The sequence below is a fragment of the Acartia tonsa genome, chromosome 9 (genome assembly GCF_053477335.1).
Source record: "Acartia tonsa isolate MP-2025a chromosome 9, ASM5347733v1, whole genome shotgun sequence".
NCBI classification, from domain to species: Eukaryota; Metazoa; Arthropoda; class Copepoda; order Calanoida; family Acartiidae; genus Acartia; species Acartia tonsa.
The window spans coordinates 28,089,221-28,104,167 of NC_137268.1; the positions used below are offsets into that span (position 1 = coordinate 28,089,221).

Genomic DNA, 14,947 nt, shown 5'->3' on the forward strand with positions numbered 1-14,947 from the left:
TCTGAAATAAATTTAAAAAAAAGATTGATTGCTTTATTTTTCATGTTTCATAAAATTGTTTGTAAAAACGTAGGTATACTTACTTTTGAAAAGATATGCTTGCCCTTCAATATACCATATATTGTATTGGCATTTTTATTCAAATACATAATCTGAATAAAGCTCGAATAGGTGCCAAGTTCGTGATGTTCCACAGTGTGTATGGTTTTAAATGTATATATGGATGAGTGTAACATGTCTAAATCAACAAGCTTACAAACGAGCATTAAATGTAAGAAAATTTTCGCTTCTAGTTATTATATTGTTTACTTAGGTGACTACAACAACAAATAATACAGAGAAAATTATTGATTTGAAATCTAAGAATGATAGCATGGGCTACATGTATCTTCCTACAGAGGTAAGAACGGGGATTTACACGGATAAGACAATGGCAGATAACTTGTTGTACATCCCCAATGATGACATACAAAATTACCCCTTCTGTAGATTAAAGTTAGTGGTTAAAACGTTTGAACACTCAACTTAATGAATCAACTAGGGTTGGGCCGGATACTTTTTTGGCCGGATACCGGATACCGGATATCCGGCTGATTTCAAACGCCGGATATCCGGTAACCGGCCGGATATCCGGCTAACGCCGGATATCCGGCAAATATCCGGTTATCCGGCCAAATTACCGGATAACCGGCCAAATTACCTGATACTAAAGTAGCAAAAAAAAATTTCTTCAAAAATCTTATATTAATTTACATAAAGTTAAACTTGTTCAGAAAAAAAGTTCTTCTAGCTTCAATAATAAGAAAATTATAACCATTTAAAATTTTAAAAAGCAGTGATTTTTGGTGTAAAGTATAAAAAATTATAGAGCCGGATATCCGGCCGGATAGTTTCAATATCCGGTATCCGGCCGGATATTGAAAATGGCCGGATATCCGGCCACACCGGATATCCGGCCCAACCCTAGAATCAACCAACCATAATTCCCTATAGTCCACAAAATAGTTAAGCCACGTCACTGAATAAGAAAATGTTATAGTAAAACTTTGGGGATTAGTGAAATTAACAGCCCTCTTCTTAAAACAGTAGTTAAGGTAGTCGAGTTAGGGAGGATATGCTATACCTATAGATTAAATCATTTGAATTGCATAACAAAATATAAGCTCTTATTAGTGCCTATAAAAATTACATCATACAATAGAAATTACCAATTATAGGCCAATATAGCGACTAAATTACCAATGGCAGGACATTATAAATTTTAATTGATCAATGGTAGGCCAATATGACGCCATTTATTATATGCACTATCAAAAGCTTCCACATACATACATTATTTGAGAACAGTTGCTAGATATTTATTGAACATACAAAAGATGCCTTTTAATAGTAGAGCTACTCTATTTGTAGTGTATGTAAATTCGACTGTCGAAAACCTTTCGAAGAAACTTTGTTTACTTACAGAATATACATGTTGAAATCGAATTTATAGCATTAGAATTAGATAAAAGTAGTAATTGCTGAAATAATATCTACACAATGTTGTTTTAATGACGGTATGACCGCATGAAATTTGGACTCTGATACCATTAATGATTGTTCAATAATGCTCTAAACATGTTAATGCTTAACTACTAGAAATATGAAAATAATATATATTCTACTTTAGATGGCAGTTGATATTATTCAAGGAAAGCCAGCAACCGAGCTTGCAGCTAAAAAAGATAAGGTAAAAAATAAAATACAAATTAATAGAAGACAATCTTCAAGTAATGTTTATCTTATTAGTTGGCTTAAGTTTAATTGTCGTTAAAGGAGAAAGTCGTTAAAAATAATTCTGACGTCATAAAAATGAGGGATGAGGAGAGGAGGAGTGGGAAAGAAAAACCCTAAAAAAGAGATGGATAATCCCTCATTTTTATGACGTCACATGCTGATTTTTTGAGCGACTTATTTCATTAGATAATTCATCTCGGTATTATTTTTTCAGGTGTCAATTCTGATCGTAGAAATATTTGAGTTTGAAAAGCTATGCAGTAAACTAAAATCCGGAGCAGGTTATACTTCAAGAATTACCAGCGTTTACGCCCCTAGTGGCCTCTAGGGACACTTGATGGAATGAAAGAGTGGTTACCGTCCCCCCCCCCCCCCACCCAACAAAAAAATAATATTCCTTCCCTTGACCTAAAAGAAGCTTTGCTGAAGAGGAGAACCATATCGGTTCAGCAAATAGGGAGCTCATTCGCTACATACAAAAACAACCTATTACTTCGTATAAGAGGATATAATATCAATAAATATAAGTGCAAACAATGCAATGGTATAATCATTAATCAATAGGGGTACTTAGGGGGATAAACTTTAATAGTGGACAATTTATTTTCCAGTATAGCTTCGAAACCCGTGGATTAAAACTGGTTCTCAGCAATACTGAAACATAATCTATCGTATCGTATTATATTCAGTTTTCTACTAATATAAAAATGTACAATCATAATATTAAAACTCGGGGCTAACAAAACTGGTTTTAATCTTATAATTAAACGCATTTTAAATCCTCGAAAAGCTGTTTATAATACGATGCGATAAATAACAATTCTACAATTAACCTCCACTCACATTTAAAAAGTCACTACAAAAAAACTTTTATGGATCTGTGTTAAACTAACCTTTAAGGAGAACCGAATAGGTCCAGTGGTTAACTAGATAATACTTTTAAAAAACAGACATTTCAATATACATCTATTTTTACCTTTTAGTGTGAAATTATATGTTTTAGATTTGATTGATCTGATAACAAACATGGAAAATGTTTTTGATCATCTTGTCAAGATGCACAACTGTTTCAGAGTTGATAGGTAACAATTAACAATTTATTTATATCTTATTTATTGCAAGAAACTTTCATTTTGCTAGGCTTCAAACATTTAAACACCAGGTGCAAATTGTTGCCATTTGATTTTGGAAAAGTGTCCCCAGATTTATCTTGTTTATTGAGTAGATTACCTCTTATTGGCAAGACTGCTGTCCATTACAATTTGACACCAGGTCCAACAACCAAAGCTAACCAATGGGAGCGTACTCAGACAACCAAATTTTTATTACAAGACCTTTGCACGGAAGTATCATCTGTTCATTGTAATGAGTTGCTCCTAATTATGTGTCAAGGCTTTCCCCATACTTTAACTTATAGTAATGTGACGTGTCTGATTACTGATATAGCAAGTAATATTTTAACGTCTCTAGTGTGATCCAGACTAGGATCCGACACAACTATCTTACAGCAAACCACTCTAACGTCAAGGCTATTACAGGCCTCAGCAGCCGTGCGTCAGCTGCGAATAAGCCCCAAATCAAAACCCGTTTGGATACTTAATTTCTCTTTTAAAAAAGGGATTGTCATATTTGGGTCATGTTTAGACTTTAAGCTGATTTTTTAAATTGCAAAAGGTTTTTTCTGAGGCCTACTGACGGCTTACGCGCGGCTGACGAGCCCTAGGCTATTGTGTGTGTTGTTATTAAGACCTAAACTTTTCATTTCAACCTTTTTTTATATAATTTTAGTAAGACAAGCTACATAATTGAAGCAGGGGCATCTACCCAGGTAAACTATTTCATTCTGGGATGTCTGTTTAAGATCTAGCTAACCGTTGAATACGTATTTCAGAGAATCTCCCTATTGAAATGAAACAAAAATGTTTCAAGTCTTTTTGTCTGTCTGTTAAGATCTCGCCAACCAGTGCAGTGCTACAATTGAGTTCACAAAAGATTTTAATATCTCCAGGGATGGTTTTTGGCTATATTGTAAACGAAGATCATTTAGAGACAAGAAAATATTGGATCAGTATATACAAATCTAATGATTTATGTGCCTTTATGGGCATGAGAATGATAAGGGAGGGGGGGGGGGGGTGAGAGACCACCCTTAAAATCCTTGAGAAATTTCAATTTAAAGGAGAACCATATGAATTAAACAGTTAACAAGATACTTCGTTAAACCGAGAGAAAACACATTAAACTTTATAACATAAAGATTATTTAGTTAATCAACTAAAGTTACATAGGTAGCAAATGCGAGTCAAGTTATATGCGACCTGGCACTGGATATGATTGATGCTACCAGCCGGGCACTAGCTGATCCTACTAATCCAAAAAGTACTATCAAAATAAAGGTAACTTTCTTTTTTACAGGTTATCTTGAATATCAGCTAAGAAAATTAAATTTCCCCCCATAGCGTAACGGACGAACTGTCAGGCAAATGGAATGTGAACTATAGAGTAGCTTAGCTTCTAAAATCCTGAATTATTCAGTCAGTTTGTCTGTACATTGAAATATTATAAACACTTTCCTTTATTTCTCTTTTTATATACTTTTTTATATACCTTTTTGTCATGCATATTACATATTATTTTAAATTTTGAAAGATTTATCATAGTTAGGTTAGGATAGATCAGCTTTTTAGGGAAATGCCATATGGGTAGCATTTAAAGCCACTAAAATTGGACACTAAATCTATTCTAATTTTAGATAGGTATATCATCCGGTAACATTGCTACTGTAGTTCGAGGTAACACTAAGTTTTATATTTATTTAGTTGTTAAATGTTTTGTTTAAGTCAAACTGTAGTAAATACACTACATAGTACATATGTCTTGTTGCATTTCCTACGATTTGAAGTAATGTGAAGAAAATATTTATTGTATTGGTAAATCACGAATGATCTTTATAGGTATTTTATTTATCTATGTGTTTAGATTTCTTTAATTTCTTGAAATTCGATGTTTTTTCAACATGTTTGCTACATCTTCTATGCTACAAGTTTACTCATTGAACAGTTAAAAACATCTAATAATGCTTGCGATAATCTTAATGGTGCTCCGCGTAAAATTGTCTGTATTTACCCAGGAAGTGTAATTCCGAAGTATGATATTCTTGGAGCTCCGATAAATGAGGCAGAAGATCTGTTATTGGAATGTTCTGCAAATCAGGTACCTCACATTTCAGAAGCAGCTTATGGTGCCTAATAAAAAATGACGTCATACAATGACATACAATAACCATTGTAATTGACCAATGGCAAAATATACTGGCCTTTCATTGGTCATTTGTATGACATCATTTTATTAGGCAGTATAAGCTGCTTTGACATTTCATTATAAGGTATTGAAACTTGTTGGAAAAGTGGCGGTTTCGTCATCGACCAAACAATTATGAAGTTATAAGGTTTGTCTGTCATATTTTGGACCTTGTCCATCATTGTTTTCTTTAAAAACATCTCTAGTGACCTCTGAAATAGATTTAAAAAGTCCTTCTCCGGTCCTATGAGAAGGAAAACCATATCCGGTTGTTGGTTAGCAAATTCTTAGCTACACACAGACAATCATCATAATACTTTAATATTTAATAATACTAATAATTTAGATTTTGTTGACAGAAGAAGCCAAGAATTCTCTATCTGGTGACTATAATGTCAAACAAACAAAGTAAGATTTATAAATGAAAAGAAGAATAGTGTAATTAATAAATGTATAGTAAAGATATATAACAAACTACCTTCCCCCCTTTTCCAAGGATATTTTTTGTCTGCTAACAATTGCTTTCTGCTCTTTTGGAGCGACTTGGCTGTGTTAATATTCTCCCGAGAAAGCCTAAAATGTCACGTTTGACGTCATAAAAATCTATCTCTTTTTGGGGTTTTCTTTCCCACTTCTCATCTCATCCTTCCTTTTTAGACGTATTTTTATGACGTCGCACATGACATTTTAGGCTTTCTCATATTCCCGACGCTTTTCGTTGATTTTCAAAGACCAAACTGAAAGTCGGCAAAAGGTCCTTGAAAGTTATTCAACCCCTTCCCCCTTTAGTGTTCTGCTCTAATACCTAAACGGTAACAATATCATTTTGTTTATGAATTTGAACAAAAATATAGACGAATAAAAGAAAAAAGTAATTATGATTTAAACAAAAAAAATTAAGATAGAATAACCACTAAACCTTATTATTTTATTAAATGTTGGTTGACGGTCTGACAACCGGACATACCTTAGATGTACAGTAGCTCCGCTACTAATTAATGTTTTATTTTTATTAAGGAATATTCCAGAAATTGGTCAAGTTTATGAATTGAAGGTAAGTAAAATATATTTGATAGATTTTTATGAAAATTCACGAAACCTTTTCCAGCCAATAATAAAACAGTATAAATTTTGTTTAATTATTTGAAAAATTTTTTACAGTATGGCTTCGAAACCAATTAATATCCGGTTGAATAGAACCGGTTCTCATTATATCCGCAGAAAAGTGTTTATAATAGGATGCAGTGAATAGTTATTCTTATTTCCTTCTTTTTATATGAAAACAACTTCATTAAAAATGTGAACGCATTTGGATTTATTCATGTATCTTTAGCAATTAATGAATACATAGAAATATTAGGATTGATGGAAAAATCAATGTATCAAATTTTTTATGTTAATCTTTTCGCCCTTTTTCATATTTTTTTATGCGAACATAGAAAGAGTGCAACATAATATTTTTAGACTACTAGATAATGCAAAATTAATTAAATCCTATTTCTTTAAATATTTCTGTATCTAAGCTTTGAAGAATACTATTCGAATGCAAAGAAAATAGTATATAATCAGAAAATCTTAAGCGTAATCAAGATTATACCAGAGGGTAAACTATTTGAATATGAAATAAGATTTTTTATAATTCAACTTGTCATTATAATTCTTTATAAATAACATTGATATTTTTATATAAACTTGGACCATGAAAAGTAATAGGTTTCATTGTATTATCACAGTAGCCTTTCTCTTATTTCTAACTTCTGCAGGAGGCTCTGACCATGCAGGGTAGTCATTTTCATTTACCTAACCTTAAAAAAAACCTATTAAAAGCTACTGTGAAAATACGACGAAGCCCGCAACTTCGGTTTCTTTCCATGATCCAAAAGCTCTAAAATTAATGACTTGAAATCGGGTTAACACACGTACCCCCTTGTTTAGACATACTTTTTGAACGCCCTTGTTGTCAATTAAGCAGCATATTCATGTATGAAAATTTTTGCAAGTATTGCAAAGATTTAGCAAGCTGGCATTTCAAATATTGCAAACTTTTACTTGAAGTAAAGTTATGCAGGGATCTAAAGGGATAAGGCAATGGCCGAATAATACATCCTAAATGATGATACAAAATTTTCCCTTCTGTATATTACAATTAGTGGTTGAAACGTTTGGACACTTAACTTGATAAACCAACCAATCACAGTTCAATAAAAGTCCACAAAGTTGTTTGGCAAACGAATAAAAAACATTTTTGCAAAACTCTGGGGACTAATATAATAAACAGTCCATTGTCCCCTTCCTCCCTGGAAGTTATGACTGACATTCAGACGAAATACGCTTGTCACTTAGAAAGGACAGTTTTGTTAAAAGCGAAGCTTTTCTATAATTAGGGTCGGTCCGTCCGTACGTCCGTCCGTAACGGATAGCTTTTTTCGTTAATTTAGGCATGTTAGAATTGTCCTATCGATTTCAAACTTTGCATGGTGATTCCTGTAGTAGTTAGGTACGATTTAGAAAGCGTAGCAACTCAATAATCATTACCAAAATGTCCGTACGTCCATTTTAAACATGTTGATTTTTTTACTTTTTTAACAACAAATTTTTATATGATCTAATTATCCGATCGATCTGATTTTTTGTATACTGATTCCTGGGACATCAAAGTACAATATTATAAGCGAAGAAACTCTACAATTAAGTCCTAAAAATGTAAGTATGTCCATAAACATTATTCTGTATTAAGCAGTTTTTTCAAAGCAAATTCACTTACGATTTTGCATCGACTCTTATGCACTTATATTCTGATTAATCAGTTCTGACATTATACAAGTGTTAATGTCCGTTTGTCCTACAGTTTCAGTGCTTCGATTTTATGGATATTGTCATTCTTGTTCAATAGTATTTTGGAATTAGGGTAGGTAAGTTCGTACGTCCGTCCGTAACGGTTAGCTCTTTTCGTTAATTTAGACATGTTAGAATTGTCCTACCGGTTTTAAACTGTACATGAGGATTCCTATAACATTTAGGTATGGTTTATAAATCGAATCAACTCTATAATCGTCACCAGAATGTCTGTACGTCCATTTAAAACATACTGATTGTTAACCTTATTTACAAAAAAATATGTTATATAATTATCCTATTCATCTGATTTTTTAAAATTCAAGCCTGAAAAATGTAAGTATGTCCAAACAGTATCATCTATTTCAGAAGTTTTGCAACACATTTGCTTACAATTTTGTATATATTTATATTCTGCATATTCAGTTCTGACAAGAGTTAATATTCGTTTATCCTACCGTTTCAGAGCTTCGCTTTTATAAATGTTGTCATCCTTGTCGAAGAAATATATATGTATATATAATAAAATATAATTTTACTATAGTAAATATTAATGTACGCCTGTCTGTCTGTAATTTATTGTGACCGGATATTATTTTAGCTTAAGGGTATAAGAAATGGGCGAATATTAGCCCTGGTGTTCGGCCCCTCAGGGTTCACAAAACTGGTTTTAATCTTATAATTTTTCATTTTAATATAAATTAATCTATTTTTTAGGAGAGACAAGGAAGACAAAAACTAAAGGAATCCAACATAAAAACTTTGCTTCCCATTTCTGTAAGTGTTTTTAAAAGTGAAGCTTTTCTATGATTAGGGTCCGTCCGTCCGTCTGGAACGGATAGCTTTTTTAGTTAATTTAGGCATGTTAGAATTATCCTATCGATTTCAAACTTTGCATAGTGACTCCTGTAGTAGTTAGGTACGACTTAGATAGCGTAGCAACTCTATAATCGTTACCCGAATGTCCGTACGTCCATTTTTTGAATTTTTCCATTTTCTGATTTTTAGAATACTGATTCCTAGGACAACAAAGTACAATTTTATGAGCGGAGCATCTCTATAATCAAGTCCTAAAAACGTAAGTATGTCCTTAAACATTATCCTGTACTTAAGCAGTTTTTCAACAAATTCACTTAGAATTTTGATCCGACATTTATATAATTATGAGGGTTGGGCCGCAGGGGCGTCCAAGCTTTTTATTTTGGGGGGGTAAAAATTTTTAAGGGGGGGGGTAATTCGTTTTTTGGGGGGTAAAATGGCGCGCGAAGCGCGCCGCAAATTTTTTTTACCCCCCCCTTAAAATTTTTACCCCGGGGGTAAAATTGGCTTGGGGGGGGGTAATTACCCCCCTGAAATCTGTTGGCAGGGGTATAATTTGTAACCCCCCCCAAAATTTACCCCCAGGGTAAAATTTTTGGGGGGGGTAATTTAAATTTTATTGACAAATTAGTATTAAAAATGCGCGCGAAGCGCGCAAAAAATTTTTTTGTTAGAGATTTTTTATTTTGGGGGGGTATAGGGTAGGGGTAAATTTTAAATGGGGGGGGGTAATCGCCCCATTACCCCCCCCCCCCCTTGGACGTCTATGTTGGGCCGGATAGTTTTTTGGCCGGATACCGGATAACCGGCCAAATTACTGGCGTCTTATTATATAAAACTGGCGGCTACGCTCTTAGAGGCCTCTAGGGGCACTTGAGGGCGGAGGGGAGTTGAATTTTGGGGAGGCTGACTTATTTTTATATTTAGTTAAATAATTAAATAAAAATATTTTTTTTTTTTTGGGGGGGGGTGGGTATTTTTTTCTAGGGGCAATTTCTCTTGGGAGAGTGGTGGTACCCTCACCCAAAATAGTTATAAACCTTCCCAGGGCCTATGAGAAGTTACCCTGTAAAGAAGAACCCGATCGGTTCAGCGGTTAGCGAGATTCTTCAGTACAGACAGACAGACAAACTTATAGACATCCTAAAAACATTTTTTTTACAAAGCATTTCATGTTATCAAATAATTAAATATTCTAAAGTCGTACATCCCCATAAGAAATATAGTGGTTCAAGTCGATTTCAGGTTCCAGGTATAGTCCTGCAAGTCCTGAACCTATAGGTTTCCAGAAATCTTTAAACGGTTCCTGTGACAGCAATTTTTGACTTAGACACTTCAAATTATAAATTTAGGCTTTTTATATGTCTTCATGACATATTACAATTTCATAAAATCCGTTGCTGTTTACCTGCCGACTGCCAGTTTGAGGCTGGCAGCTGCCAAGAACTGCTGCCCCCGCCAAAATTTATGTTTTGAGATTTCTAATATAAAATTTACATAAAGATAAACATATTCAAAAAAATTGTTCTTATAGCTTCAATAATAAGAAAATTACAGCCATTTATAAGAAAAAAAGCAGAAATATTTGTTGTAAAATATAAAATAATATATTGCCGGATATCCGGCCGGATATTAAAAATGGCCGGATATCCGGCCCAACCCTAATAATTATGTTCTGATTTATCAGTTCTGACACTCTACAAGTGGTAATGTTCGTTTGTCCTACCGTTTTTTTTAATAGTAGCGAAGCTATCTACACCCATTATATTATTTTTGTGGCCGTCCATCCGTCCTAAAAGAAAATTGAGAGGCATTTACCTGAGTTGTTCAAACCCTGCGAGGCTACTTACTGTTAAAACCCTACATAATTAGACTTAACCTCCCCTAAAGTAAGCAATAAACAACCTAATAAATAAATAACCCCTCCCTTCCTTTATTTTCAATTTATTTGAAAAATAAGTGTTATGGGGTATCAGTGATTAGGAAGGTACATTGTGTGAAAGTGAACTTATCAAAATGAATTTATTATTCATTAATTCTTACACCAGATTATCATGTACTCAAATAAAGTGAAAATTTTAGCAGGCTGAAATAGCGAACACCCTCCCCCCCCACCTTTACCCCATTCCGTCCCTTCTTCTTGATGAATGAACAGACCAATAAGTGATGTCAATGCTAAATAGTAACCAAAAATGACAATTTTTCACATATCATAATATCTACATATTTTATATATCCATTCTTATCAAGTTAATATTTTAAATGTTGATTAACAAAGATTTTTTCGTAGCTGGACAAAGTGTCCCAAAAAATCAGCCTCCAGATGTCATTAAAATGGGGGGTTATCCATCTCTTTTTTAGGGGTTTTCTTTCCCACTTCTCCTATCATCGCCATCATTTTTATGACGTCTCATGTATGATTTTTGGGACAGTTTGTCCAGCTACATTTCTTCCATATTTTTAGAAAGATCTTGGAAAAGGAGAGTCTACAGTACAAGTGGTAAATGGAAAAGTAAAAGAATCTGCAAAAGTTGAACAGGAATGGATTACTTATATGATAAATATAAAAGTAACAGGATGTCTGTCTGTCTATACAAATTATCCTCCCCAACTCGAAATCAACTCCCTCCTTCTAAAGTGCTCATAAAGGCATCTAGGGCCGTAGCCGCTAGTGTTAGATTGAGGAATATAAACTAGAATGATAATATTTCATTTTTTTGAAAATTAAAGATTGTTAGTCAAAATTTCCTACATATTTTTATTTTACTTAAAGATTTTATTAAACTACTAGGTAAGTAAGAAAATATTTATCTGTCCAAATCTTTATGAAAAGTATTCTATGTAACAGGCTGCAACAGATGAAAACGAGGATAATGAAGCACATGAAGAAAATGCGGATAATGAGGAGGAAACTGCTAAAGATAAGTTTAGCAAGGTGGCCAAAAAGATTACTGGCTATGAGGTATTTCCAGGGATTTGAAGGGATAAGACAATAGCTGATAAATTGATGTACATCCTATTGAAAACGTTTGGACACTTAAGTTTATCATCCAACCAATCAAATTCAATTAAAGTCTTCAATGTTGTTGAGCCAACTCTGGAGACTAGTTTAATGAACAGCCCAATGCCTCCTTTCTCCCTGTGCATTTTTGAGAGTAAATTTGCGTTGCAAGAGGCGCAGCATTAAAAAGGTGAAAACATTTTAAGGAAAATGATATTTGACCCTAAAACATTGAAGAGAAAAATGTCCTCATATGCTGTCGCTTTTTGTTCTTGAAAATCTCGTAAACGTCTGAACTGAAGTTTTTAGCTATTGGATTGCTTTTGCATTTAGAAAATGTTTTTTTTCAGGATACGAAAATAATGGGTAAACCAATGAAGGAAAGATCAAAGTTTGCGCAGATTGTGGTTAAAAGTGGATTCTGCAATCTTTTGTAAACAAAAAGCTTGTAATGGCGTCTAATGGCTTTTAACACCTTAGTAAATCAATATAGTATTTGGCTGTTTAAGGGGGTTGTATTAGGAAGGGGTGAGATGTAGAGGGGTGGAAACCAAGAGGGGTGTTTTACAGTTCCCTTTAATTTTGCCTAGGGTTGTTCAACAACCTTCCTTAATTATGTGAAAACACCTCCCTTCTGAACGCCTCTGATATCAAGTAACTTGTTTTTAATAGGTTTTTGATCCACATAATTGTAAATTATAATAAATAAAAAACATATCTTTATACATTATTAATGCATAAAAATTGGCAAGCCTTTGCGCAAATAAGACAATAATTAATTGTAAAATTCTGTAATAACTTGTAATCATTGTAAATAGACATACAAAGCTTTTATAATTCGCTCTAACTTTAAAGACATATCTTTTTCTATGTGGCAATTTATTTTTCAATATGAATTAGACGAAGCAGCTTATAGTGCATAAAATGACGTCATACAATACAAATGAGTATGACCGATGATAGACCAGTTTCATTTTACCTTTGGACAATTAAATGTTTTCTGCCCATCATTGGTCGTTTGTATTGTATGGCGGTTTTTTATTATGGACTATAAGCTGTTTTGAATTAGACTTTATAAAATATTAATATATAAATAAAACTTTCAATAGTTTCAAATTATTTTATTTAAGGAAAAATTCTTTACATGCTAAAAACAACCCCCTAAACTAAATTTAGAAATTCCCATAGCTGTTTTCAATTAAATAAGTTTTTTTTCAAACAAAACATTTGTGTTAATTCCTTTACAGTAAAAAAAACCTGATAAAATTTCCTTGTGAGTGTTGTAGTAGGAATTCCTGCTAAAAATAAAAATGTTCCCACACAATATTATTTAGGATAGTTATAGCTACAAAAGTATATAGAATATACGTGGATATTATGACAATAAAAATGTCTTCAATTTAGGTTGCTATCACGGCGTTACTTATTGACCAGTTCGTTTGACAAGTAGGAGGAGAGGGAATAGTGTAAATGGGGTGGATGTCGGGGATCGTTATTTTAGCCAGCTACAAGTTTCACTTTATTAGAGAACATGCAAATCTAGTGAAAGATCCAAGCAATAATAAATAAATTTAGCTACATATGGTGAAAATAGTAAGCCATGACCGCGCATATTTAATGCCGTGTATAGTCGACATAAATAATCTTTGATGTCAACTGAAAAAAACAACAACTTTATGTCGTATTTTAAACTCAGTCATGACCCCTTTAATTTAATGCCATATAAAACATAGAAATTGCGTTTAGTCATAATATTAACTATATTTTCGAAGGTATATGATTTTAGCTTATTTGTGTAAATACTAAAATTAAATCCTTTTTTGTCCTTCTAACTGAAAGTTAAAGACTAATGTTTTAACTTTAACCCTTTAGCGGATTCATTAGGTATACTTTATTGGGTAGGCACAGATTCTCAATAAATATATTAAGCTTCTTTGATATGGAGAATTTCATTGGTTCAGTGGTTAGATATTTTTTTCACAATTAGCCACATCAAAATATGTAAATTCTGCCTTAATTATTTAAAACTTTTGGAGGGAAGCATTTTTCATAAAATCATATGATTTTTGTTATATTTAATCATTAGCTTAGATAATTAGCTTAGATAGATTATCTTGATTTGTGTGTAAAGAGCTTTAAATGTTATTTTTTGATGCATATTTACTCTTTATATTATATTATATATGAATGTATATGTTTAAAGTAAATAAATATTATCACTTGGAAATGTTATTATTTTCTTTAGTTGTGGAGCTTTAACTTGGGTATTACATAATTTTCTTAACCATAGAATAATTATTTATCGCATCGTATTATAGACAGCATTCCGCGGATATTAAAATAAAAAAATTAAAAGATTGAATTCAGTTTTGTTAGCCTCGAGGGCCATTAGAATATATATTACGCAAAAGTCCAAGATTAAGTACTGATAATTAGTAGACTTACAATTCTGCGAATGCTTAATGAACTAAATCATTATCAACTAGATGTAAACTAAACAGGGAGGGAGGGGACACTGAAAGTCAAACTATTACACCACCTTTTCTTCCCACTAGAATCTACAAGCTACCAAAGGTAGAATATAACACTTGACATTAAAGGGAAAAAAAATTATCGTCCATTATTCCTTCCCTAAAACACTGAGTTGTAACCCGCAGGTATCTAAAGGTATAAGACAATGGGCGATAAATTGATTTACATCCCCAATGATTTTGCACAAAAACACTCTTTCTGTAAAAACATATTGGTTGAAACGTTTGGATACTTGACCCAATAAACCAACCAAACAAAATTTAATAAAAGTCCACAAAGTTGTCAAGCCAATGAACAAGAAAACGTTCTTATAAAACTTTGGGACCTTGTGGAATAAACATCCGAATGTCCCCTCCCTCCCTGAATAACCCTAGTGATATGCACTCAAATAAATGTTTCCGGATTTTTTTTATCCATTCTTTCTTTATATTAGAGCTAAGAATGTTTTTAGTAGAGAAGCTCAGAATTGTACTAAATTAGTTTAAACTAGCAATGTCCGAACTTTTTAACCAATAATTTTATTTTAGAGAATGGGTAATTTTGTTTCCAGATTAGGGGTGTGCTTCACATTTATTGCCTATGGTTAAAGTCTCTTATTTTGAGTGGTGGGAAAAAACTAATTCAAGTTATTTTCACTCCTAAAAGATGAATCACCCCCCGTTTCCAGATCCCCCCCCCCCAAAA

The 14,947-nt window shown here is 33.0% G+C and overlaps 1 protein-coding gene across 1 annotated transcript in view; it reads left to right on the plus strand.

Annotated features, from left to right (window-relative positions):
• The window catches only part of LOC145327472 (soluble guanylate cyclase 88E-like), a 38,596-nt gene extending 24,638 nt beyond the window's left edge, over positions 1-13,958 (plus strand). The window contains exons 15-28 of the mRNA XM_080171019.1: positions 314-400; positions 1,670-1,729; positions 1,991-2,057; positions 2,780-2,858; positions 3,565-3,604; positions 4,065-4,172; positions 4,529-4,568; positions 4,907-4,989; positions 5,423-5,484; positions 6,094-6,130; positions 8,629-8,688; positions 11,195-11,299; positions 11,579-11,692; positions 12,082-13,958. Coding sequence (XP_080027145.1) covers positions 314-400; positions 1,670-1,729; positions 1,991-2,057; positions 2,780-2,858; positions 3,565-3,604; positions 4,065-4,172; positions 4,529-4,568; positions 4,907-4,989; positions 5,423-5,484; positions 6,094-6,130; positions 8,629-8,688; positions 11,195-11,299; positions 11,579-11,692; positions 12,082-12,168 — 1,029 coding nt within the window. The 3' untranslated portion in view covers positions 12,169-13,958. The remainder of the gene's footprint in view (positions 1-313; positions 401-1,669; positions 1,730-1,990; positions 2,058-2,779; positions 2,859-3,564; positions 3,605-4,064; positions 4,173-4,528; positions 4,569-4,906; positions 4,990-5,422; positions 5,485-6,093; positions 6,131-8,628; positions 8,689-11,194; positions 11,300-11,578; positions 11,693-12,081) is intronic.
• Positions 13,959-14,947: the final 989 nt, after the last annotated feature.